The following is a 27,526-nucleotide window of genomic DNA, read 5'->3' on the forward strand; positions in this document are numbered from 1 at the left end:
CCACACAGTGTAATCGCCACGGGCTAAAGATGGAAAAGTGGTCAGCATCAGAAAGGGAGGAAATATAACTGGCTATGCAGCTAGCTTACGCCCTTGTTGTGTAGCTGCGCTGAGCAGGATTTTTCTTTCCACAGCTTCAACAAAGATTTAGGGTAAAATAGGAACTTCTTTATTTGCAGTTTGTGCATCAGAAACTAGTCAATAAAGGAAAGTCTTTGGATATAGTTTTGAGAGACATTTGCAGATAGTAAAGTAAGATATGAATGGAACTATTTGAAATTCCAGTTTTTCTTGATTGCTTCATTGCTTGGCTGTTTTGGCACAGCGAGGATTCTCTGAATCTTTGTGTCCATTTTCTTAGCGACTTATTCAGTTCAGGGTTTCAGAGGGATGGCACCTATACTAGCTGGAGCCTATATTACTGGGTAAGAGGCAGGGTACAAACTGGACACGTCACCAGTCTATCACACCCTCACATTAACATCTTTTGATACTTTAGGCTCACCAGTTAACCTGATATGTATGTTTCTGGACACTGGATTAAGAACCCACAGGCACAGAGAAACTGTATAGACCTGTGGCGTCAAAGTAACTGTGATTCATCCTCTAAATGCATCTATAAAATTAAATTAAACATAATTAAAAATCATAAATGAATATGTCTTTACATTGTACAACCAAAAAAATCACCATTTTAGAGGCAGTATGAAAAAAAACTTTCCATGTATACTATCTGGACCACATATTTCTTCGAGCAGAAGATTATTTCCTCCTGTTATAAGGAAATTGGACTTTCAAGCCAGACAAAACTACTTAACAAAAACTATTTTCACTGTGCTGAATATGAATTTTAAAATGCCAGAATTATTGCAAAGCCTCTCTCTCAGCAGACTTGATGGGTTAATTTGATGGCAGATAAATAAATAAATAAATGAAAGCCTGCCTCAGAGAACTCTCCATCCATGAATGTGGATCTTAGGGCCTGTTCTTCGTACCGCGCTAAGTGAGTTAGCTGGATTAGATTGTTGACGATTTCGCGTGATCCTGGATCGTTCGGTTCCCCGAAGCTCATCCGGGACTTGCTGTCATAGCAACAGAGCCGTAAGCGTAAACCTGCTGGGGAGCAGGTTTACTTTATGTAAACAGGATTAGATCGCGGCCACGCAGGTATGTCCGCTTCATTTATACGAAAGCAACAGCGATATTCCACCACTGTTTCACCATAAATAAATAACATCAATGTAACTAAAGATAATGCAGCACCTGATCCATTTATTGATGTCACACAGATACATACAGGTCATTTCCTAAAAAAGGGAAATGTACTATTAACATTCTATTACATGTATGTGATTATTACAGATGTAATTCATATTTCAGAGTAGTAATTGCAAATTACTTCGTGTAATCAAGATGAGAGACCACGGCTATAAAAGCGAAGGTGGATTTGGGAAGTCTGTCGCAGCCATGTCCTGTCCGTTTACGCGAGCCACCCATTGAGGAAGGTGCAAGATTGATAAGGAGAGTCCTCAGAATTCAGCGCATATTGCGGGACAGACAGGATCCTTTAGCTCAGCGCGACAGTGTGCTCATAGAGAGATATCGATATTCCCGTGAGGGTATTATTCACTTAACCAACTTGTTGACGAGGGGGTGCAGGACCACCACCTGTCTTTTTTTGCTCTGCCCTTTTCTTGGTTGCTGTTATGAACAAACAAACAGATCATTCCAGGGTCTCTTTCCAAGAGACGAAAAGCAATATAAGTGATAAATATTACCATTCTGTAGAATATTCTTATATTCCACTTTTACTTGTTCCCATGTTCTAGTGGGTCCTGTTGTGGCTCTAATGTGAAAGAGGATATAATATAACAATATAATATAATGTAATATAATATTGGATAATATAGTGTAATATAATAAATCTACCCTACCGCCTACTGGTGTTGGCCAGAGGGGCCGATGGCGCGATATGGCAGCCTGGCTTCTGTCAGTCTGCCCCAGGGCAGCTGTGGCTACAACCGTAGCTGCCTCCACCAGTGTGTGAATGTGAGAGTGACTGAATAGTGGCATTGTAAAGCGCTTTGGGTGCCTTGAAAAGCGCTATATCAATCCACTCCATTATTATTGTTATTATTAAATTACTTACGAGTTTGATTTGTCAGCAACTTTCTGCCAGCCCTCTCTCCTTGCTTTTGCAGCCTTTGCAGTGTTCCCTTGCGTTCTGATTTAACTCTGAAACTCCTGAAATCCCTCACTCAGGAGTTCTTGCTCTGCTGCCGAAAAATACCGAGCCGAGCGCGCTCCTTCGACATTTTCGCCGACCAATCAGAGGGTTGCCGATCACTGTTTCTGCTATCGATGCGTATCCCCTTTTACGGCACCCAGTGATCGCACATTACTTCATCCAGCTGTACTAATCGTCAACAGCAGGTGTGTTCGGGGAACCGGATTAGCGCGCTCACGGTTAGCGCGATGGTTTGGTCTTGGATGTTTCATTTGATCTTGGATGTAGTAAGCGACGTACGAAGCACAGGGCCTTAGTCTCTTATTGCAAGGCTGTTGTGTTTTTGCTTTGATCATTTCGAGCATTTAACCAATGTCACAAGGGAAAGAAAAAGTGCTCTCCATCCTGCCAACATGACGTATTGCAACATGGTCATAATCACTCGAGCTGCACTAATGCCTTCTTGCAGATTATAATATGAATCATTAAAGAGTAGGCTGATGGTGGCTATGGGGAAATTAAGGGAAGATAATTTTAGTTTCCATACCGGTAAATGAAAGCAGGCCAGCTATGGTCCCTCACTGTGAATCCAAGCTGCTTGTCTATTGCCCTGTCATTTGTACATCATTAATAACACCTTCAACAAATCTTCTCTCTTAGTGTGGCAACAGATTTACAGCTCAGATTTATCAGCAGCAATTCAGCTGAATCCATTCATTTCTTCCTTTCTTCACTCGAGAATAGTTGCTGGTTTGAAAATTCCCTTAAACAATTAGTCCTGCAGCCCCGGCTCATGCATCAGAGGAACAAAGACCAAATGCACCATGGGTATAATTCTGTCAGGTTTGTCCGGTTGGAGGACTGCCGATTACAGTAAACACCAACAACAGCTCTCTGTTGTGTCACAACAACAGATACACACAGAAACATGCACACATGCATATCAAGGTTCCAGTCCACTGAGTTATACAGCCATAGAACCATATAAACTACCGCTATGCCTTCATGCTATAAACAAAAGAAGAGGGGAAATGCTAATTTGTGACATCCAAGGACAGAAGAGGCAGCACATAAAATCCAAGACTTTTCGACTTCTTAGTTTTTTTGCATTTTTTTCCACACTTAATTGTTTCAGATCATCAAATACATTTATGTTATCCAAAGATAACTTGAGTAAATACAAAATGCATTTTTTAAAATCAGAATTTTATTTATTAATGGAAAAAGCTATCCCCACCTCCACTGTTAAATGTACTAGCCACACCCAGGCCTGATAGCTGCCAGATCACTTAAATAGGCCCAGAAGGACGGCCTTGCCTGCCTTGCCTCAGTTAAGGTCAGAGTTCATGATTCAATATATAAAAAGGCTGAACAAAAATGGGATCCATAGACAGAGGTGGGAAGTAACAAAGTGCAAATACTTCCTTACCGTACTTAAGCATAATTTCCAGGTATCTGTACTCAACTTGAGTACTTTTTTACTTTTACTTCCTACATTTTTAAACAAATATCTGTATTTTTAAAACAGGCTTGTTTCTTTTGCTTTAACGCATTTGGGTCGAGCCTCCAAACATCAAACCAAGCCTAAACAGAAACACATGAAAGGCAATCCTGTTCATTTCTTTATCACCAGAGGATGGTGCATAGTCGGAGGCTAAAAGAGGAATGGGGGGGGGGGGGTTGTTGTTTTTGCCACAACACCCGAATTATTGCAGGTGTCTGTACGTTGCGGTAATTCAGCATCTAGCTAGTCCTGACTTTTTTAAAGGGAGTGACTTTTTTAAGTGGCCGGTAATTTCAAATGTAACGTTTCTATCAGCTCAACAACCATCAGCAAACACACAAACTGTTTGTGTGTAGCTTGTTACACAGTGTGTTGCTAGCTAAAGGTCCAGCTGCTGTATTTCACAGGGAGAGAAAAGAAAGAGCTTCACTCAGAGATGGAGAAAGATAAGAAAGAGGACAGAAGAGGAAGAAGAAAGGCTAGATTTAAAGGTAAGGATGCTCAGTGAGATTTGATAAACTTGGAAATTTAAAGCTTATGTGTAAGTCCTCATGCTTTTAAATGTTTAAATGTCATTTTTTCATATTGTGAAACATGCTGCAAATCAAACTGAAGTAGACTAACTGCTACTTAAAGGTTGCATTAAAATCCTCTGTAGGTTAGTGCAGGATAAACACATTAGTTTGCTCAGCTGTGATAAATTTAAAGTAAAGAATAGTGTGTGAGTTGTGCACAGTGGCTGTGGTTTCATTGTCAGAGTTAGGTAAGTGTAGCAGAGATTCATTTGAATTTTAGCCCATGATGCTAAGATCCACTCCAATACAATTAGTATGGATGCTGATTAAACATCCACAGTATTGTTCTTCTACTTCTCATCTTCAGTACATTTCTTGTACGCTATCTCCTTTAACACTGTTCAACTTAGAAAAAACATTCAACCACCATTAGATTCCTCTTCTTTTAGACATGTGTGCTTGTATTTTTCTCATTTTTTACTTTTATATATTTTTTAAATTATTCAACTTTATTCAACAAAAATTTACAGTGTATTTTCAATGGGAGAATTCAAATTCTCATTCAACTTACTCCTCTTTCAACTCTAACTACTTCCACATACATTGACCGACAGACACCATTCAAACTGTAAAATGAAGCCACGACATTGAACTATTCAGGTTGTATTTATCTTTTTAATATCTTTTATACTTTTTCTTCAGTTCCAGTCACCGTTTCTGAGTTTATAATGGGTGTGTATGGGACGCAGTGTTGGAGGTTAGAGTGAGACAGCTCAACTGCTTGAGTGGGAGCAGGGGAAAAATTGATCTTAAAAGTTTAAACTGCTGCTGCTGTGTCCACAGTGTTTGGTGTACAGCCATCATTTTACTCTCAAAAGGTAGCCATCGTTGTTCCCTTTCATCCAATGTTATTGTTATTGTAATGGATGTTATGGTTCTTTCATAAATGCCACCAATGCACAGCCTCCTCCATGGAACTCTTCCACAGAGTCCAGTGATATTATTTTCTCATTATGCTAATATAGCAACTAGGTTCACAGTTAGCTTTGCACAAAAATAGAAACATCCTCGAAAGAGCTCATTTTTACTTTCTTACTCTGAGTACATTTTAGTACTTTTTTACTTGAGTAAATAAGTTGAATCAGTACTTTAACTTTTACTGGAGTGTTTTTTAACAGCAGTATTTATACTTCTATTTAAGTACTTTGCCAACTCTCCAATAGGAGAGTTCCAAGGAGAAAACTGTTGCTGACTAAAAAGAACACAAAGGCTTGTGTAACATTTGCCAAGAACCATATTGATGATTCCCAAAACTTATGGTAAAATATTCTTTGGCCCTTTTTGAATTCAAAGCTGTTTTAGATAACGCTTCAAATAAGTGTGCAAATAATTACCCACAGGCATATTGAAATGGCTGCCAAGTGGCAAGACGTTCTTCAGGAGGAAGTTAATCTGTGTGGTCTGTGTGGATATTTCTGCCAGATGAGGATAATAGCTGTAGCCTAGAAGGACTCATCAAAGATTTTGTGGACCATGAAAATGATTATCACATGCTGTGATCTCCACGATTATTAAATCCCAACAAAATCAAACGCTCAAACAATGTTTAGAAGCACAGCATATCTTTTGGAAGAATGGTGTTTATCTTTTTGGAAGCTCTTGATAGCCCAGATACTTGTTAAGATGTTTTACTTTTTGCCTTTAACCCTTTAGAGCCGATCGGAGCGGGAACGCTCTGTTATGCGTAACTATTTTTAAATCCCAGTAGCACTGCAACCACGTAAGCTAGCGCAAAAATTTGTTTTGCATATGAAACCGGAGGAGTTGTACTTACATCTGATGCCATCAGCTTGTCCTAGGTCACGGTTTCCTTCCACATAAAGCTTTGCAAAAACTGCATAAAAAGCGCTTGCAGGAACAAAAACATAATATTCCAGAAACACGCTTTACCGATCTGATCAGCTGTTCAAAACACTTCCTACGTTGGAATAGACGTCAGCGCGAACTTTTGCATTTCCGCCATTACCTGCCCGAAACCGGAAGTGACGTCATTTTCGCGGAAATGTAGTCTTTTTTGCGATCAGGGCCTCAGGGCCTATACTGCTCTTTTTAAAAGTCATCTTTGACTTTATGACTTTCTGTGTCGTTTCTGGGATGCTTAGGACTCATATTGCACTGCTGGAAATAGTTTATTTTGATGCATATGCTGCTTTTTTGCAAATTTGCAGTATAATATTTATTTTCGTTTTTCCTGCAGTGTATAAAAATTGGTGTATTTCAAAAATAAAACTATGAAGACACTCAAAATAAATTTCCTGTGGTAGGAAACTATTTTGTGCAACTTTTTTGTATTTACAGTTTTGAGGGATAAGACTCTTAAATTTCTCTAACTACAAATATATGTTAAAAAATCAAAAACGATTTTCAATTTTTTTGTAGTTTATTGCACTTTTTTGCAATTTATGTAATTACTATGCACTTAATGAATACATATTATTAAAATCTGGGCTATAATGGTTGTATTGATGTATAGCAACTTGAAATGCTCCCAAAAATGGCTCCACAGCAGGTAAAAATATAATATAAGCTCTGGCGGACTTGGTTCTATGGTAGGTCTTAAAGGGTTAACAAACTAACCATCTGTTTATGAGAATTCTTGATTGGATGCCCTGTGGCACTAATTATCTGACCATTACTGCCACACAATTTCTTGAGACAAATTCCCAAAGATTGAGCAGTAAGCCACTCCATCTGAACAAACAAGATATTTTATAAAGGATGTCCAGGTGAGTATGCTGTATAATAAAACTGTACTTATCGAGCAAAGACAAAGCATCAGTTCTTAAATCACAAGTTTAATTACCTTGTCTGAAATCATCATGCTTATCACCTACTTGACACACCCAGAAAGTTTACCGAACAGTTATTTATTTCTAAGTTAACTTACCTTCATTTGTTTATTTGTTGCATTTTTGAGTGGGTTGTCCATCCATGTTCTTGCACTAATCTAATTCTGGGTTGTGAGGGGAGCTGAAGAATATCTCACTTGTAGCAGGGCCAAATACACCTGGACAAGTCACCAATCTGTCGCAGGGCTAACACCATACAGACAGTCAGTCATGCCCATGTTCACACCAGTAGTCACTTTAGGATCACCAATTAAGCAGCTATAAAACCAGCTCCTAGTTTAAATTTGGGAGATAAACACTCTCTTAAGCTTATGCTTAAAAATGTCATTATAGTTAGAGCTGGACTGAACCAATAGGCTTGGGCAGCTTGGGGGCTTCCCATGATGAACTTCTTTACTTGTCTATTTTAACTCTATTTTCACTTTTATATACCACTACTGTATTTAATGATTAGCAGTTATTACACTCTGGTGCTCTCTCCATAGTTTGCTTTTTTTCCTGTTTCACTTTGCTCTCTTCTCTTTCTCCTCACCTCCAACCAGGCAGATGGCCGCCCCGCCCTGAGCCTGGTTCTGCTGGAGGTTTCTTCCTGTTAAAAGGGAGTTTTATCTTCCCACTGTCGCCAAGTCCTTGTTCATAAGGGGTCATATATTTGTTGGGGTTTTTTCTATAATATTGGTCTTTACTTTACAATATAAAGTACCTTGGGTTGACTGTTTTGGGAATTGGGACTATATAAGTAAATTTGAATTGAAATGAATCTCTTTGGGCCTCACAATGAAAATTACACTTTGAATTCACTTCAGAATCATGTGTTCTTCATCTGATATAGCGCATCAAACCACTGTCAATCCACCTAACTTTGTCTCCTTTAACAAATAAATAAAATCAGATTAGCTTTGAAGTATTTACAGAATATACACCAGTGTCAACATAAAGGATTGTTTTTCAAGGTTTTATTCAAAAGAAATGTAAACAAATTTAGAGTTAAAATACAAAACTAAGCAGATAAACATTTGCACCAATAAATATATTTTAATCAAGATGAGAGTTGGCTTACTTTATACTTCCATCTGTACACCTGTTTTTTAAACAAAATTCGGAATGATTTTTGCACTTTGGTTTGAATGTCCTTTTAATGCATTAGAAGCCAGAAAAATTCAAACATGCTGCTCGCCATCATCAGCACCAGCATCTTGTTGATTTGATGCTGCTCTCCACACATGAAGACCAACTGTCGAAATACTCACAGTCCAAGTGGCTTTTTCATCAACAACAGAATGTGCCACTCCTCCTCAAAACAGGCTGTGATGTCTAAAAATTTTCAGCCTGGTCAGAAATGTGAAATAGATAAAAGCTAGGCTTACCAGGACATTTTTCAATGGGTATAAGAAGGGTGTTACAAAGCCAAACACAGCAATCAGAGCAACCCGCAAAACAAAGAAAGGGAAGTCCTGAAGAGCAAATCCAGCAGAAGACAACAAGGGGTTGTGAGGTGTGATAATCATACGAAGAGTAGAGAGGAAGGCGAGGATGTAGACTGGGAACACCCAGCCTGAGTAGAACACTGAGGGCAGTCCTGCCACTCTCACCATCTCCACAGTGTCAAACCAGAAAAGGAAACTATCCACAAATATTTCTGACCTTCCGTCCCTTTTCCACAGGATGCTCGGGCGACCCGAGTACGACAGAGGGCGTGAGGTTGAGGAGTACAAGTAGGCAGTGCTGGTGATTCGTGTTCTTGGTGGTGAGTTGGCAACATCGTGGAATCTGTTAGAGGGACTGCCATTTTTGGCCTCTGGTTGGCCTTGGGTCACACCGTTCTGGCCTTCTTCAGGATTCATCTGGCTTGATACGGTGGTCACTGGTTCCATGTGGGTGAGGACAGGGCCGGATATGTCAAAGTCTGAATCTAAGCTGTCTGCTATAAATGACAAAACCAAATTTTTCTGTATAAGTTAGGTTATCCGAAAGACTAGCTAATAACAAGAGAACTTGTCTTTTTTTGAATCATTTTTTAAAAATAAGAGAAGAAAAATCATCTTTAGCATAGGTAACGACAATCATGTGACGGGGTAAGGTGGTTAGTGTTAGGGTTTACTGTAGACTGTAAGGTCCAGCTTCCATGAATCAGGCTTCTTACTGTACATTTAGCAGATACATGATTTGAATTTGGAGAATTTGTCATCTTGGTCAATGTTTTGTGCTCTTGTGTTCTCCAGCTGTTTAGGTGGGTTGTATTCACTGGTTAGAAAATGCACAGGAAGTCTATGACCAAAGTCCCAAAAACTTGACTCTGTTCATCTGGATGTAGAGTTTTCAGTGGTAGAAACATTTTCAAGTATCACTCATTCAAGTGTTTCTTCTGTCTCAGCTGACTGCAGGTTTCCCCAACCTTATAAATCGAGTCAAGTCACTTGGTGACGAAACATTTCTCCCACTGAAAATGCTATGTCTAGATAAACAGAATCAGGCACTGACGCAATGTAGCAGTGGTACAGGGATGTATTAGGGAGAGCTGGAAAATTTTGCAGCTGACTAAACAGCTAAATTAGGAAGGGTGTGTTTATTATCATCCTCTTTGGCTCTTGGCCAAGGCGGTTGGACTTTTTCTCCTCTCCTCTCCCCCTTATCTTCCCTGCTTAGCCTCTTGTATCCTTGTCTAGTCTTGTGTATTTTTGTATTACTTTTCCCTGGAACACTCTCTCACAGTCTGTTCTCAAAAACCTAAAGAGGAATTATGGATTTGATCATCTGGTCCCTGAATGCAATTGACACCCTTCTCTCAACGAGAAGTCTGGGCTCGGGTGAGCCTGAGTGCTGAAGATATCTACCTATTCGGAACCATGATAACAGGGTTCTTGCTGATCGGAGCTGGCTTGGCCCTGACTTATCGAAGATTAAAGCAAGTGGAATCGGAACAAGGCTGCCCGCTGGGATTGAATCAATGGGACTAATGGTGAGTTCTCAAAATTGGCTCATTGAGCGCAGCACGGATAAGATCTTGGAGAAGCTTACGGCTGCCGTGAACACTCAGAATAAGACCTCTGAGCGAAAATTGGATTACATCTTGGAGAAGTTCTCAGAATCTGCTCTTTGAGCACAAGAATGACAACATCACGGAGCGCAAGTTTGATAACATCATGGAGAAGCTCACGGCTCTCCAACAGGAGATTGAGAGACCAGTGTCGGACTGTTAGAACTGCTTTGAAATTCACATGAGTTGTTCGCACTAAAGTAAAAACCACCATCACTTCATGCGGCTACCACTTCGGCGCCAGCTGTGATCTCAAGGCTGGAGCTGAACAAAAACACCCTGATAACAGACTGTGCTTAGACTGTTCTTCCTATCCTACACAAGGCCACCTGGGTTGGCTGGAAGACTGTTTACTTAGCCTAGCAGGGCGAAGGACACTGTCTCAGCTGAACTCTGAACACACACACACACACACCCATACACACTGATACACACTCATTCCCCCTCCCTTTCCAAACGCCTTCGATGCTTGTCCCCTCCCGGGGAAGATGGCGGTCGACTGGACCAGCGCAGACATGCTGCAGGACCGGATGCGCTGTCTACACTGGCTCTCTCTTACCCTTTACCCGCCCCTGTTGCTTGTCTTGTGTTTCTATGGTGTATTGATAGTCATGTGCTTTTGTGCTGAGGTGTTTTTTTCTGTTATCAAACTGTTCTCCCACTAGGAGCTCAGTCTGAGTGGAGTTTTTTTTCTCCTCCTCTCACCTCATGTTATGTATTTTTGTTGTTTTTTTTCCTATCAGCCTACCTCTCTGACATGTCTTCCCAATGTGATGTTTGTGTAAAGTTTGGTCAGAAGGTTCCTTTGTAAGTGCGCATGCGCCATTAGCGTGCTGCCTGCTGTAACCCTAATTTCCTTCGGGATTAATAAAGTATTCTGATTCTGATTCTGATTTGAAATCTGATGTGAGTGAAGTGACTGATATTTCTCTGAACTAGCTTGCAGTCTGTGCTGCTTTAATGAAATAACAAACCAATAAAATAAAGTGTTACAAATAAGCGCAAAAGGTCTATGGATTCAGTTAAATAACCACTCCCGCAGAAGATGAAATGTGACGCAAAAATATTCAATAATCATAAAAGATTTGGAAGAATTCAAGCCTTACATTTTCCCATGAGTTTGCAGGGTCGAATCCTCTCAATGATATCCACCCAGATGAGGAAGAAAAGCACCAGGGAAACTGGCAACTCAGAGAAACTGTCCAGTGTCTGTCCTCTGTCCACCTGCACCTGTGTTTTCACAATAATAGAAAATACTCATAAGTGGAACAATGAATGTATTCATTCATTGTTCCACTGGTAAAGGATGGTAAAGGATAAAGTGAGGGAAAAAAATGAAACTGAGAGTCTTTGTAACATTTGTCTCCAATGAGAAAGAAGCGCCTACATTCCAAGTTTTATGAACCCATTAGGATTTACTTCCCTATCCTTGCAGATTTACATCTTTACGCCCGTAAAATAAGAAACACTGGGTGAATAAATATGAGAAACATCTTTGTGCTTATTTATGTTCTTGTTGGAACAGCAATAAAATACTAAGTGACACAGTGTAATGTAGGAATAAAAAATCTTTTCTTTTTAGGGTCGGGGATAGCATCAAACCTTAAGTTAATGGACAACCTGTTGTTTTCACTATAGGTTACTGAATAGCTCAGAGGGAGGGCAGTCTTGTGACTGGGGACCTATTTTCCCTGCCAAAGTCCTTCTCACAAATTCTTTGACAATATGGCAAAAACAATAGGTGTACAAACATGTAGTATTTACTTCATTACTATATTATTACCTAATAAAGAATACAATACAACTGTACAAGAGTACAACTTCTTGCTACCTGTAGATTGACATTGAATAAGTAAACCTCAAGAGATCATGGTGAGTCCGTGAGAAGGGATGCTTTTCTTTCTCTGTGGTGCAGTGTAGCATGTCGCTGTTCACTCAGTGAATAATTATAGTGTCTTAATACTGTGGCCTCTAATGGACTGTTTACAACAAATTCTGTATGCCTCTTCAAGGACCCTGTCAGAGCATGACTGAACAAAACATCAACAAGTGCTCCTCAGTGACAAGATCAATCAGTCTTGGTGACATTACCTTGGAGCTGGCTATTAGGATAGCAAAGCACGGTAATGTGCACAGGATGAGATATGCCATTGCTGTTGGTCTCCTGAAAAAAACACAGCTTACATTTACATAATGATCATCCCATAATGAAGAGTAACTGTTCTTTTTTTAACAAGTGCATGAGTTTATATTTAGATTTTTAATTTGTGTTTGAAAAGACTTTGAAGCAGTCTTTCAGTTTTATGCAGCTTAATAATTCTAATCTATAACACAGCAGCTACACTCAATTACAGTTGTTATCTATGCTCACTTGGTTTATATTTCCTTTTGAGAGTAAGGGAAGACTTCATTTCTAAGGCATAAATATACTTACATGATCTAAAAGGTTGTATTATTAGGGGTAGCACTTAGTAGAGAAGAGTCATTAAACTAATAATTAATAGTTAAAATAGTTGATCTGTAATTTCAGTTGCAATAAATACTACCAAATGATGAGCTGTAATACCAGACAATTTAAGACTGTAGCAGCAAATCACAGAACTGAACTAAAGTTTACTCAGTAAACTCGACTTTTCACATTTAAGATGTGATTTATTCTTTTTTTTTTTTAAGGTTACACAGACTCGGTTTATGTTTATACACACAAAACGATAAGCTTGTCACTTATCACGTTCCAAAAGCCTCAACTCACCACTGCGTGACCTCTCTGATGAATCCCCGCTGCTTAATAGTCATATATCTGACAGGAGCCCACACCAGCAAGGTCACAGAGGTCACATAGGCGATAGAAGCCGCCACAACGAGCCAGTATGCTGTCTGATCCCGTCCTTTCACGTTGTATATGAGGCTGGCAAATCTCTCCATGATTACAAAGATGGGTACAATCAGTGCTGCAAACTGCAGCACCTCATACAGGATGAGCTTGACTTTCTTCCCCGAGGGCATGGTGCTGGATTACCAGTCGCTGATCTGAACTCAGAGCTTAAGACTTTAACAATCATCTCCTAAAAACGAGCCAGTGGAGACGCTGGACTCTGCACACTGACATTGCTTACACTGCACTGGAGGCTGTATTATTTTATTGCTGAGGTAATGAGGTGATCATGCTTGTCTTTTTTTTTTTATGGGGGGTGACAAAGAAGAGATCTCCCATCCTATAATATCACAGGGGCAGATTACACCGAGCTATAATTGTACACACCTTCCAAAAAGGAATAGTGACATTTGTTTTTAAATGCCCATCGCAGGTGAATATGGAGGATTTTTAGGAATGTGTCATCCTGGATACTTGTGTAGTTTTGGAGAACCTCACTGCATTCCCTTATGCGAAGAGGAGATGTAGGTGGGATCCTAAAAGTGTTATCTTAAGATATTTGGTTGTTTGACCCATGTGTTGTTGTTTTTTTACAGTAATACACACATTGTTTGCAGATATAATTTTACAGTGAGTTGATGTTAAAATTTCAACCAGATAAACCTTTATAGTGAGCATAAACTATTCTTAATAGTTTCCTACTGCAGTTACAATCACAGTGACATGCTGAAAGGCTACATGCAGCAAGGCTACATGCAGCTTTGCTCAGACATGCTCAGATCTCCACCTGGTGGCAAGAAGAAGGATTTTCTAGGTTCTTGCTTTTCTCTAAAGAAAAATTACTTAGTTATGAAATACATTCTTGATATATAAAGCATTAACATTTGGAAAACCATGGATGGTGTGTGTGTGTGTGTGTGTGTGTGTGTGTGTGTGTGTGTGTGTGTGTGTGTGTGTGTGTGTGTGTAGCTGAAACGGAGGTATACCTTTCCATCGCTAAATTCCCAACCAGATAAAACTTAATTACTTCCTACTGCATTTAAAGAAGCCAGTTGTTGTGATTTGGCGCTGTATAAATAAAACTGAATTCAATTTAAAATCACAGTGACACGCTTACAGCCTTGCTTACACATACACCAAACTCCACCTAGTGGCAGGGAAGAGGACAATTTTCTAGTTTCTTACTGAAAGGAAATCAAACTATATAATCATTTAGTTTTTCCAAGTTTCTCAATCATGTAGGGATGATTGTAGGAGGGGTTTGGGGGGAGCTTAAGGAGTTTAAGTTTGGCTGGCCTGTCTTTGACTGGTGAGTATGATATGAATATAATATCCTGGGTGCTTGTGTAATTTTGGGAGAACTTCCTTGCATTGTGTTATGTTAAAGGCAGAGGGCATGTAGGACAGAGACTGTAAAATATTGTCTTACCTGTTGTAACAGATATGTCCATTATGTCTAATTTATATCAACCAAATAGGTATTTCTGCATGAGGAAAACTTAAGTCTCACAAACAGTAAACAATTAAACAAAATTGCTCAAAAACTTAACCATTAAAGCATCAATCATCACAGTATAAAAGTTAAACGTCAGTGACATCTTCTGTCCAGTTAGAAAGCATAACGTGTTGTTTCTTTTTCAGATCTGGCACATCTGCTTAGCATGAACCTGCTCTCATCTGTGAAGAGAACAGGGTGTCAGTGGTAAACACCAGTCAAGCTGCATGATGCTGAGCTGTGAGCATTGACCTATATGACACCCTGATGGAGTCTCTTTCATAAACCTGTTTGAGGTCATTTTCTAGAACTCTGGCAGCGCTCTTTTTCACACAAACAAATACCGGTCCTGCTGCTGGGTTTACACCCCCTCTCCTTCCCTGTTAAGCTCTCTTTGCAGTTGCAGGCCCATTTCCTGGTTTGTCCTCCACACTCTGGGAATTGCGCTGGGAGACACAGCAGTGCGCTGGGAGACTACCTGTGCAACCTGAACCAGCTGCAGCAAAACCAGAGAAAAATCAGTCAGCAGGGAGAGAGCAACAGTCTGCATCGACCACCTGCACAGTCTTTGCTGTTTTGGAGGGGTTATTTGGTCGTTGCCTAATCACTGCACCTGTTGTCACACTGAGTCACACCAAAGCAGGTGAAACTGATTCATGGTGGTTTATACTTCTTAACATGACGGACGGATCATCCTATAAATAACGCAGACTGTGTGTGTCATACTGTGATAATCAGGACTACTCTTACTTGCATAAATATATGAACACAATATCAAGCCAAGTGAAGTCATTAGTATTCTGTACATTTGGCCTGGTTTTATTGTGAATACCAATTAATAAGTATGGTTAAAAGAATACATACAAACAGCAGGGTACACCTTTAGACGGAACCTTTACAATAATGTTGCTTTAAAACTAAAAAAAAAAAAAATGGCAGCATCTCAGTCCTGTACAAAACAAAAAAAAACACATCAGGTTACAGTCCAACTCTGGGGGTGCAACAAGATGTGACATTTGGATGATACGTGACAATAAACTGGCTCCTATGGTCCCAGAACAGCTGCTACTTTGATATTTTTAACCCTCTTTGAACAAACAGATTAATTTTCCATTTCGCTCCTGATTTTAGTTGAAGGCAACAAAACAAAGAAACAAAAAATATTCCTCATCTTTCTAGCGCTCAATTAAGGAACTGGAGGTACAGAGCTTAAAACAAGTCGGTTTGTAATCTCACAGTGGTGTCGAGAAGTAGGAAGTTTGAAACATAGTACCTCCTGAAAAACTTAAACGACACCAATTTGTTAGATCAACACACTAATTTCACCAGAAATTGAACAATTCTTAATAATTCCTTCATGTAACATCATTTGATGTCAAATACAACAGATAAATTAGTTTCCTTTTTTATAGTCCAGTCAGTTTTTGTAAACATGAACTCTTTCCCAAAGGCTTTGTCCGAGTAGAAGCAATATAAATTACATAAATATGAAGAATAAGGTGAATACGGTAGGATATGAGGAGCAGACCTGTACATTTGATCTTGAATGACTTACATAGCGCTAACTGTTTAGCTTAGGGAGACTTTGGTAAAGAGCCGTTTACAAATCCTGACTCTGAATATTCAGAATCAGAGACACCTTCAGGTAGAATCTGTATTAGTGTTAACGGACAGGTTTGAAAAGCATGGAGGGGTTCAGTCAGCTTTTACATTATCATTTGAGCCTACAGTACATCAAGCATGTATCAAACACAGAGAGAAATGTCCATGTTCTTGTGTAAGCAATTAAATATACAACTAAGTTAGACAGAATATTACATATCCTGATCTATTCTCTGAATACATACATCCTTCACTGCTTCTCCATTTAAAATATCTTAACAATAATCAAAACATGAATTAAAACGTACTACAAAAAGAAAAAAAATAAGCATTTATTTTTCCAACACTAACTAAAGAAATGCTTTAAAGACACTGGGGAGACACTGGGGCTCTCCCACTTAGTAGCCAAGTCTGTGGTGCGGGTTTGCTAACACAGCCCCTGATGGGTACAAAGCAAAGCCATCAAAAAAGATGCGTAACCGCCCGATTTAAAAGGAAAACTCTGCAGTATGAATTAAGCAGTCAGTCTTGTTTCTTTGAGAGGAAAAAAAACAATGCAAAAAGAATAGAAATAAAGAAATATACCATTTTGTTTTCAGACACTTTTTCCCTGCAACCACTTTGTGCTCTTTGGCTCGACACCTTTCAACACATCTGGAAAATCCCGACTGCAGAGTTCGCCTTTAAGGCTGAGAGAAACAGCCGGAGCTGTGCTAGCATACAGCTCCACCCATGAGGTCATCATGTGGCTTCACTACTAGTTCAGTACAGTATATACAAGAGTTATGTGCATGCTTCAGTTCCTCTACTTTCTTTTCTCTCCAAAAACAAAGTGGCTTCAGTTTTCAGTACTTCTAAAATTTGACAACATATACAGAATGTAAGAGTATCCTGATGTTTTCAGCAGACCAAAAGTCCTTTAATTAAAAAAAAAGAAGAAGAAGAAGAAAAAAAGTTGACACCCCTTTCTGAGACATGATTAGAACTATAGTTTGTTTAAGTGGGTGAGAAAGCTGTGGGACACTGTCATTTTATTTCTATGTCAGTGTGTGAATGAAGGAAAATGATCACACACTACTACAGGATACGTGAACCAAGTAGTGCAGCTGTGTCTGTATGTGCATTCGCTGCTGTATGACAGCCTGTAGTGTGCATCGTGTGTGTGCAGTCTCAGTGTGTGTACTGAGGGTGGTGTGAAGCTGTGTGTTTGTGTGTGTGTGCATATATTTCACACTTGATCAAATAGTAATTGCATTTTTTTAAATAGCTAGCTAGAAGTGGGAAACTGACATTTCTTCTTCTTATTTTTAAGTTGTTGTGTAAGAACTATTAAATTTAATAATACAGGAAAAAAAACAAAACTAATGGCATATTCTGAAGTCAAGCTTCAGCATTAAATATTGGAAGAGAGAATCTAATATTTAAAGAGTATTTGTTTTGCTGAAAAACAACCCTTTTATGCATGCAAATTTAACTCCATATGTACTAAAAAACAACTTCTTAGCACCAAAGTTTTAGTTTTTCTTCTAGGAACTAATTGGAAAAAAATGTTTTGTAACTCAGTGTTGCCATAATTGTTCAATAGTCTGAAATAAATACAAAGCAATTAATGCCATAATGGTTTTGCATGTGACAAGAAAAAATTTGAATGCATGTATTGCTATCAAATCTAGATTTGAAGTGATCGGGCTTGAGAGATGGAAACTGAAAGCCGCTCCATACTTTTATATCTGTGACTCAGTGTAGTGTGAGCTCTTTAAATAAATCCCCATGATCACTTCTTTACTGGTAAGAGAAGCAGAACTGTGTATTTAAAGCTGGAGTGTGGGACCTTTGCATAAAAATGAATGTCTGCTATAGTCAAGGCTATTAGCACCTGATAAAACTCTCTAAACTTTGCAGTTTATTGAAGTTTGAAATGTGAGATGTGTGGCGAAATAGCCAGAGCTAAACTTTGGGAGCTATGCAGTTGGAGTTGGGCTAGACGTATGGCAGATAGAAACTGAATCCTTAGTAGATTTACGCTTCTAATTTCTTTGAATACTCTGGATGAAAAAAAGAAAAGAGTTCACCAGTCAGATGAGAGACTAAGATCTAAAAAAGAAAGATGCGATCTTTCTGGCTATCTGAATAGTTGTTTAAAAAGAAAAGAAAGTTTATCCAACTATTTCTTTTCCTAAAATACATTGTTCCCTTATTTTACTAGCACCTGGTAGGATGTAGTGTCTACTACCACCAGAAGATGATGGGACTGCACCTAGAAACTGTTTGCAAGCCAAAAATCACATAACCAACAAAATCAAACAAAAACAGAAGAATAAAGACTCGCATCTAGTTGGCATCAGGCTTGTAGAGTGTTTCGTATTGTGAGATTTGATGCTTGTATAAACAAGAGAAACACGGAAAGCCAACAACAATGAACACTCTCCAACTCCTTCAAAAAATAAATGGAAGTCCAGTGTAAACTCCGCCATATAAAAGTAGCATGTCAAACGTCTGCTAGACATATGCGCAGTCATTTGACAGCAGCATGAATCTTCAAATAACAGGTTAATGCTTTCCAGTGAAAATCAAATAATATTTTTGTTTAATTACTCTGACTGCCAGAGGAAGGAAATTAAAGTTCTGCACTGCAGCTTTGACTGTATATCGGCTGAATACAACAGAAAACATGCCAATGTTAGTTTACTCTGTTTAAATTGTGTTTTAATTGATCTGGTGTCAACTTATGCAATAAAAACACATTTTCAACTATAACTATTTGATCAGGTCTGTTTTTTTGTGAGTGTGTGGTTGTGTCTGTATGTAAGAGTGCATATGTGCCTGTGAGGATATCAGTGAGCTCCGGTGGCCCTATAACAATGCTTTCTCTGAGAAGGGGGCCTGTGGGACATCTGTGGAGGGTGCTATGCTCACGCCAGAGGCAGCGCTGTAGTTTGCGGTCTGCGTCATGCCTGCGGGAGTTGTGCATGGTGCTGGGCCAGGGTTGCTGGCTGGATTCTGGTAGGACTGAACATCTGCTGGTGCCATGCCGCCTGGAGCTGCAGTGTACACAGGCGGCTGGCCCATGTACATATGAACGTCACTGTGAAAAGAATGATGGGGAAAAAGTGAATATTATACTACATCAAGTTATTTTAACACTAGTAAACCTCTGTCTGTTTAAGAGTAGAACTGTTGTGGTGTGTAAGGAATTGCTCAATGGTGAGAAATTACTGCTTTCAATTTCAAGTACAGCAAATACTTTGATTTAAAATGTGGAAACCAAGATTCAATTTCAATGAGGAAAAACCAGAAGTTGTTCAGGTATTTAAGAAGGCTTCGTCTATAACGCTGGAACAAGTGAAAGCCTGGTTCTGCAGCTGAGTAACAGCCTCTGATACCAGCGGAAAATTTACCATATGTAAAAATAACTTAAAGAATAAGTGAAACGTGAATTTAATTAAGCATTTAAATGTATTTGCCATTTTTCATCTCACATAAAAGAGAGGAGATAAACAGCGGAAACTGATAATCTTAGTATTTGTACTGTGTGCTGTAGCAGGACCGTGGGTAACCTCAAACTCACCTGGGAACTGGTTGACCAGGAATGGGAGTTCCAGGAGGAAGTTGCTCCATAGGAACGGTATAGCCTTGCACCCCAGCACTGCTCATGGCATATGAACCTGATGCAGGCTGACCAGGGTAGACCTGTTGTGACAAATATAAACATAAAGTAAATATTAATATTCAATCAGCTTTAAAGTCCTTGAAAAAATGACAACACCTAATGTTGTCTGTGTAGATTCTCAATCATTCAGGTTCATGGTAATCTATCTTTTCTTTCCAAGCGTCTTAGACTTCCCAGTGTTGGTACTTCCCTTTCAGAATGTAGCTGCTTCTCAAATTTAAAAAAAAAAAAAAAAAAAAAGAAGTTTGTATTGACTTCACCTGTTGTGCGGCGCTGGCAGGCTGCTGCATGTAATACTGTTGGCTCTGCAGCTTGGCATACATGGCATAGACGGGATCTTCATTCATCAGCTTGGCATATAAAGACAGCGCTTCCATCACCTTCACGTTCAGCTCTGACAGTTCCGAGTGCTTCCTGGTGATACAAACAATCAGCAATCCATATCTTGTCAAACACCTTCTGCATGTTATTCGCTTCTGCTGAGCTTACAATGTTCTGAATTTCTATGAATAAAGCACGCCACATCAACACAATGTACCTGTCAATATCCTCCAACTTCTGATCAATGAGGGGCCCCATTTGATTGCAGGCACCTGATGAAAAAATTGTTTAAATCTCTTTCTTTGGCTGACAGAAATCCACCTTTTCCAAAATGCAGCATGTGTACAATGTTATTAAATAGTTTTCTTTCACTTCCATATACTCATATTTTGCATAAGAAATTAATAAATAAGTGAATGAAAATTACCTTCAAGCTGTAATAATTCAACACTGTCAGACTGGTTGTCTGTTGGATCCGCACTTTGAATCATTTGCAGTAACTGGTCCATTTTGTCCTGAGAAGATGTGATAAGTATCAGATAGATGTGAGATCATTTCACAACTTAATCCAGAAGTAATAAAGTTTTTTATCTTATACTGGAAGAGATTTTTTTATTTACTGTAGAAACTTGTGACCTTAATCAATCTGAATGATCTGAGTAAGAAAGCGCACACAGCAGAGCACTCACCTCGTCTATGTACACTGGCTCCTGTTCGGGCTCTATGGTCTCTACCTGAATGTCCTCACTGAACTGTACTGTCTTTTTCTCCGTCTTCACTGTGGGTTTTCAAGTAGCCGTAGATGCAGCAGGAGAAAAACAACACAACAGTGGCAGTGGTCAGCAACGCAAACGTAAGAGATAAGAACAAACTAACTTGATCGCCTGTAATGCTCTGATAGAAGCATGCAGCACAGGAACAGATATCAGATAAAAATAGAAGTTACGAGCTGATAAAAGTTTTTCTTTAACTCGAATTACAAGAAACGGTGGCACACAGCATGAAGGCAGTAGAAGTGCAACAGCATGATGTACATACCCAGTATGCAAACCCACAGAATCAACAATATGACAAAGCCATACAATTAGCAAGCAATAACAACAAAGGTTATCTTAACCAACAAAAAGTGGATGTGATGAAAAAGCCAGAAAACTCCCAAGAATAAATTTTTAAGACTACACATTTCTGTGGAAACAATGAATTAGATAGAACAGAGCATCAAGATACCAACATATGAATATGAATGTTGCATTTCAGAGGGCTCTGTAATTATACCAGAAAAAGATTTGGTACATAAGAAAAGATTATCAGCAGGAGAAAGTGCTGATCACACACTGCTTGAACTCCTTCCCAGAAATTTAGGCAGTGTTATTTTTTCAGTACCTATTTTGTGTCTCTTACTGCACTCTGCTCTCTGGATATCACACTCCCAGATCTATAAAGCAATGCTGCTAATGGACTAAATGGGCTCCCAAAGAAACAGCAATGATTCAAGTGTGTGTACTCACTCATCTCAGGCTCTGCAGTGAGATCAGCAGTGACAAAGTTGGAGGGAAACAGCCCCACCCCCTGATATGTTTCCCCTTTCCACCAGTTTGGGTCACTGGGAGAAAGAAAACAAAAAGCCCATTCAATTATGAGAAAAATGTTGCCTTTAGTAATTGAATTTAATCCTTAATAATTTCATTGGCATTTTACAAAGTCATTTCCAGACCTCTTTAAAGCATGAATACATAGATGTGATGTTTAAAACGTATTTTTCTTTTGAGTTCATGGATTCTGTGCTTTTCTAAAGAGCATTTCAAAAAGGCTTCAAAGAGAACAGCCATCCAAATTAGAACGCAACATAGGCCTGGGAAATCTGCTCACTATTATATACTGAAAGTCCTGGTTTGTTGTGTGCTCTTGATTATATTTGTGTAAATGTTCACCTATCGTCCAGGATAGTGATGATTTCTCCCGACTTAAAGGTGAGCTCATTGTCCTCTGCAGCCTCAAAATCGTAGATGGCACGGACTTTTCTGCCGTCAGACTTGTGTGAGGAGAGCAGGGTGGAGGTGTTTGGGTAAAGACTCGACATTGAGGTCTGCGGTTGCTGACGCTGCTCCTTCAGAGACAACTCGATAGCTGCACACAAGAGAGATAATAAGATAATCACAAGAGTGTGATTGTGTGTTTGCCCTTGAAAACCTTGTGGAACATCTGCAATTCATTAATCCACAATAACAGGGGGAGTTTTTCAAAGCCAATAAACAACAGTTAAAATGTGTTTAATGAACATGCTTCTAATGCACTTCTATGTGTGTCTGAATACTAAAAAGAGTCTTTATACAAGAGTCCTTTACAAAAACTGTGCACTGCTCTGATTATCTGATAGAGTCCTCTTTACCTTTGGCCAAATCCTCCTCTTCTTTTTTGTTTGTTGATGTGGAGGGATCCTTTGCCACTAAAGCTGGGCTTGCTTTTGCTTGCTCAGCAGCCTGTGAAGACAATAATCATGTGCTTCACATAAATAATGACTCAAAAGAATAAAAGAACGGGGATGGATTTTGAGCAAACCAAGAGAGATACTAGCATTACAAATAGAATGAGCCAGAACTTAAAATTCTGATCTTAACCACTAGCGCTGCAACGATTCGTCGGCATAATTGATGACATAGACTATAAAAACACGTCGACGTGGAATTTTAAAGGATTTCCCAGAAAACAAAGTTGAATGCAGACTGTCAAAGCAGAGCTTTTCCTTCCACAGCAGCACGACTGCAGTGCACCAGAATGTAAAACGTCAGCAATCTGGAGCTGTGACGTCAACTCTGAGTGGGTCAGTTTTAGAGAGTTAAGTTAGTGTGTCGCTTTGATACCTTGTTTATATTAATGTTTTTACAGGAATGTTTATGTTAGCTTACCTGTCGTAAGGTAAAGATGATGCTTGTTGAGCGAACATCATTTCAGTTTTGTTAGCTAATGAGTGAAATGCGATAGTAAAGCATTAAACAGGAGTCGCTACACTGTTTCCTAGTTTTTGTTTTTCTCACATTAATATTAGCGTTTATTCTGAACAGTAAACATTTTCCAACTTACGTCAGGTATGTATCCACTGCAATTGTGGGGGTGGGGTATAAACCACCATACTCATATACCAACCTGGGAGCCCACAGCAGGGAACGTGACACCCTGTTCCCGTAAATTCTTGATCATTGCTGAGATCAGGCTGAGCTGCGGATCATTGCGGAAGTCTTCCGCCCACTCCACCATCAGGGCCTTCAGCTTCTCGCAGACTTTGGGGTGGCCCTGGAGAACACGCATTAAAGCATTTTATGCCAACACGGATCAAAAGTGAACCTTTTTGAAGAAATCCCACATAGTTAATGTGGCTTATTTGGACAACACACAAGAAAGTGAAATTTACCACACACCTTGTTTAAGACATTACTGACTTCACTGGCAAACTCTCTGGAGCACACCTCCAAGTGGAAAATTTTCCCACAGTTTGAGACACAGGCACCGAGAAGCTGCGAAGACAAAGTGTACATCCTCTTCATGAACCTCATGAAGTAAGTAAACACCTGAAATACTTTTGACATACGTAATTTATCACTTATAAAAGAGTAAATGTGGTTACTTTATTAGCTTATAGCTTAGTGTCATTTAAGAAATAAGTTATCAAACATAAACAAAACATGGCTGTTTGTTAAGAGTCTGCTTACAGTCAGTGCCTGCATGGCTACGTGAGGGTCCTTGTGGTTCACTCTTCTCATTATAGAGCGGAGGCATTCTTTGGGCCTGGAACAGAACAGCACAACTCAAAGGTTTGAGAAGGTTAAGCTATATTAAGCTCTTCTTTTAAACTTCTTTAGACTTCCTTGAATATATATTCTAATGATCCAAAACTCAAAAATATAAAAGAAATGTGTTGGTATGCCTCAGAATGAGGAAAGTTAACTGACCCAGTGCGTGACTGCCCTATCTTGTCACATATGTCCAGAATGAGGCCCCAGTCCTCAGCAGTGTTCATCTCACTGGTTGCTTTCTCTGCAGGAAAGAAGAACACCAACCGGCGTGAGAAGAAGTCTTTACAGCAAAAGCATATTTTTTCTGCATGACTGTATTTAGAGATGGGAAAGAAGAGACATGGGAATTCTGTAGAGGAGTAATAAAGCTACTGTAATCCTACAAAAAAAAAAAAAAAGAATCACTGTTGTAAACGGTCCGTGAGAATCCTCTTTTCATGATCATGTTTGGTATTGAGAAATCAAAACAACAAGATTACTATGTTCCTCTACACATAAGCATAAACATGATGAGATACAAAGGGCTGACAATATATGAGAAGTGCCCCATCAACACTACCGCACTACAGTGAACACAATCTAACAGCTCATGATCTGCGAAGACTTCACCTGAAGTTTATCTAAGGATCAGTGCATTTCAATCAGCAGTAGGTTCTATTTGCCACTTAAGAATTGTGTTTTTGGGGTTTTCCTTCCAAATGAAATGGTTAGTCTTGCATCTACTCTGTGTGTTTGACTCCTCTGGTCTTGGAAGCAGCTTCATGTTTTACCAAGTACCACTTGTGCAATTTTGAGCAGATAAGGTGTTTAACAAGAACATTTTAGATTTAGATTAAACAGATGTTAAAATGCTTTGTCTGACAACATTTTAACATCTTCTTGAATGTTGTGCCAATAATATTTAGCCAATAATAAACATCAGTCAGTGGCATCACATAGCAATCAACAGCGCTGATTTTTCAGGGTTGCAGTTGGGCTGGAGTCTATCCCAGCTGTCATAGAGCAAGAGTCTAAGTTAGCCCTGGACAGGGTCCCAGTCTATTACAGAGCTAAGTGTATTCCAAGTATAAACATAGGAATGGAAATAAGATGTGTAAATAGCTGACATTGCTTTCTAACATGAGTCATCAGTTGCTGTTACTGGGAAGTAGAAGAAATAATTGGGAAGTAATAAGTACATTAAAAAGTGTTTTTTTTTTTTTTTTGCTTCTTTTGCTCTTGACAAAAGAAGCATTAGAAAAATATACCCTAAATATACCCTAAACAAGATTGGAAGTATTAGAGATGGACAGAAAGCCAAAATTCATTATCCTTGTTATGTGGCACCCAGTTTTATCTACCTGCCACACCTGACTGTGTTCAAACCATAAAGAACCTCTTTGAATGTTTGGAAGATCTGGAATCACAGATGTAAAAAACAAAAACAAACCCTTAAACTAAAGAAAGAAACTAAGAAAAACTGAAGTTATTTTATTCAGACCCCCAAGCTACACAACCATCCTCAGTGAGGCAGATAGTCCTTTAACCAGACAATCTTTGTGTTTTTATGAGACATTCCGTGAATTTTAGCAATCAAAGGAATGTTGTGAAGGAGAGCTTTTACCAAGTGAAAACCACTGCTAGAGCCAGTTCTGTTATCCAAGCCTTTACCAAATCTCACCTGGTCTAATGCAATTCTCTGTATATAGGATTGCCCAATTCCACGCTTTCCAGTTGGTTCAAAACGCAGCTGATTGACTCTTGTACAAAGAAAAGATAGCTCATCGCTCCTGTTTTAGTTGAACTGCATTGGCTGTCTGTGAAGTTTCCAATAAATGAGTTTCACAACAGATATTTTTTTTGTCTGTAGGTCACCAACTCATTATCCCAACAACTTCTCTCAGTGCCCCTTACTTGACTGAAAGCTAAAGGCAACCAGGCAAATGTGGTTACTGCCACTGGCTCTGGAATAATCTGCTTCCCCAAATAAGAATCTGATCAACAGCTGATGATTTAAATCAGCTCTAAAGATTTATTTACACTTGCTTTAATTAAGTCTGAGGTCCCTCATGGTTTGATCACACTCACTGCAAATGTCTTTTTTCCACCCGTTTTAGTTGACTAGTAATGTTTTTTATTCTTATTTCTGACGTTTTTTTCCACTTATTATTTTTCATTATGTTGACTGACTATGTGAGCCTGTAAAGCACTTTGGCTGCTGTCATGTCATACAAAACAGTATAGTGAAGTAACAGATGCTCACAACAGTAGTAAAAGCCAGGAACAGAAGAGCACGATCAGTTAAAGGCTGGTTTGTTTTATAAAAACAGCATTTACTGCTGGGTTTGGGCTTGAGGCTGTGTATGGGGCTGTGCAAGTGAACGGTGTTGTGTATTTTTCATCTATATGAAAACTACACGCTCTACATGAAAATTAGGTGGCTAACCACTCGACAAAGATCAAAGAGACGACAGGAAATACAGCGATACTCTGTGGTTTCCCATAGCTCCGCATCCTCTTTCACTTCCACTCACTGTGAGAGGTCAAGCACATAATTGTGGTTAGTTAACAGAAGATGGGATACATAAAGGTAGCCAGTGATATGGCTTGCTAACTCAATTCAGTGATCCGATGACAAGCCTGTGTCTCCGCCTTCATTAAGAGTTGGCCTGACTTAAATAATACACGTAATACATCTCGAGAATAACATCACCAGTTTAGGATGCTTTCGCCAAACGGTCACTTGCTGTTTGCTAGCTAAATATACACATAGGATAGGGGAGCAAGCTAGCCATCTATGCTCCTCAAAAACAAGCAAAACAGACATCAAAATTAATATCATGGGCTTCAGGTTGTCAGTTTACACAACCTACAGTATGTACCAAACGTTACCCATATACCAATAATATATATCCAGTGGCTAAGTGAAATGTTGCCCACAGCTGGAGAACACAAACAAAGCTGTTTGGTCACAGCTACTTAGCTAGCCTGCTAATAACAGCCTCCAGTTGTGATTACTCACCAACATCTTGGTCAAAGGGGTTAGTCGTGAAGAGAGGCATCGCTTGGTGTATAGACGACAACAGATTTCGCCTTTCCCAGATATTTTCTTTCCCTCTTTTTTCTTATTTCATACAATACAAATGCATAGTAACGACAACCTAATGGGTATCAAAGGCAGCTAACTGATTCTTTTCACACAGTCACTCCTTCGCCAGACGGCAACAAGCAGGGCATTCTGGGTAATCGAAGGAGCCCTCACTGTATTTAATAAACGGTTATAAGCTTCTACAGTTTAACACTCCCTGTCGGACTACTGTTCATCCCTGTGTGCTGTCTGCAAACTAGAGAGAATGAATCATAAGTCACCAATTGTCCTTGGCATAGAAAAAAATAACATGTCATCGTCAGGTGATGTCGATCACGTGACAAAATGTGACTGTGAGGCTGCAGCGCGTGAAAATGAGTAACACATAAAGACTTTAATCTTGTAGTTAAGAGGATTTGTGTGGCGTAAGTGAAGCAATAAATGAGTAATTACTAATTTAAGTAATTAACAGTGGTCTAAACTAAACTACATTAACCAATATGTAATTCTAGC

General features: G+C 39.3%; 2 protein-coding genes across 2 annotated transcripts; both read right to left on the reverse strand.

The window, feature by feature from the left end:
- Positions 1-7,821: 7,821 nt before the first annotated feature.
- Positions 7,822-13,630, reverse strand: tmem236 (transmembrane protein 236). The gene is made up of 4 exons (XM_085389238.1): positions 12,945-13,630; positions 12,284-12,356; positions 11,299-11,422; positions 7,822-9,079 (listed from the first exon to the last, which is right to left on the reverse strand). The coding sequence occupies exons 1-4, from the start codon at positions 13,196-13,198 to the stop codon at positions 8,451-8,453; spliced, it is 1,080 nt and encodes a 359-aa protein (XP_085245364.1). The 5' UTR covers positions 13,199-13,630; the 3' UTR covers positions 7,822-8,450.
- Positions 13,631-15,360: 1,730 nt separating this feature from the next.
- stam (signal transducing adaptor molecule (SH3 domain and ITAM motif) 1) lies at positions 15,361-27,319 on the reverse strand. Its single transcript, XM_085388549.1, has 14 exons — positions 26,948-27,319; positions 24,103-24,187; positions 23,863-23,938; positions 23,572-23,667; positions 23,300-23,446; positions 22,545-22,635; positions 22,087-22,282; positions 21,664-21,758; positions 20,845-20,933; positions 20,583-20,670; positions 20,373-20,427; positions 20,095-20,248; positions 19,733-19,854; positions 15,361-19,249 (listed from the first exon to the last, which is right to left on the reverse strand). The coding sequence occupies exons 1-14, from the start codon at positions 26,985-26,987 to the stop codon at positions 19,018-19,020; spliced, it is 1,566 nt and encodes a 521-aa protein (XP_085244675.1). The 5' UTR covers positions 26,988-27,319; the 3' UTR covers positions 15,361-19,017.
- Between the last annotated feature and the right edge of the window lie 207 nt (positions 27,320-27,526).

This window comes from Rhamphochromis longiceps, linkage group LG18 (assembly GCF_057381845.1).
Source record: "Rhamphochromis longiceps isolate RC_006_pf linkage group LG18, R_longiceps_female_GT1.1, whole genome shotgun sequence".
In the NCBI taxonomy this organism is placed as follows: Eukaryota; Metazoa; Chordata; class Actinopteri; order Cichliformes; family Cichlidae; genus Rhamphochromis; species Rhamphochromis longiceps.

What these genes read in the sequence shown, in the direction of transcription:
- tmem236 (XM_085389238.1), bottom strand. Translation starts at nt 13,198, where the DNA reads ATGCCCTCGGGGAAGAAAGTCAAGCTCATCCTGTATGAGGTGCTGCAG. An exon ending in ATCAGAGAGGTCACGCAGTG is followed by an intron (nt 12,357 to 12,944) that starts GTGAGTTGAGGC and finishes TGTTTTTTTCAG; the next exon opens with GAGACCAACAGCAATGGCAT. An exon ending in TCCTAATAGCCAGCTCCAAG is followed by an intron (nt 11,423 to 12,283) that starts GTAATGTCACCA and finishes GTGAAAACACAG; the next exon opens with GTGCAGGTGGACAGAGGACA.
- stam (XM_085388549.1), bottom strand. Translation starts at nt 26,987, where the DNA reads ATGCCTCTCTTCACGACTAACCCCTTTGACCAAGATGTTG. An exon ending in CACTGCAGAGCCTGAGATGA is followed by an intron (nt 20,934 to 21,663) that starts GTGAGTACACAC and finishes GAAAACCCACAG; the next exon opens with TGAAGACGGAGAAAAAGACA. An exon ending in TGAATTATTACAGCTTGAAG is followed by an intron (nt 20,428 to 20,582) that starts GTAATTTTCATT and finishes TTTTTTCATCAG; the next exon opens with GTGCCTGCAATCAAATGGGG.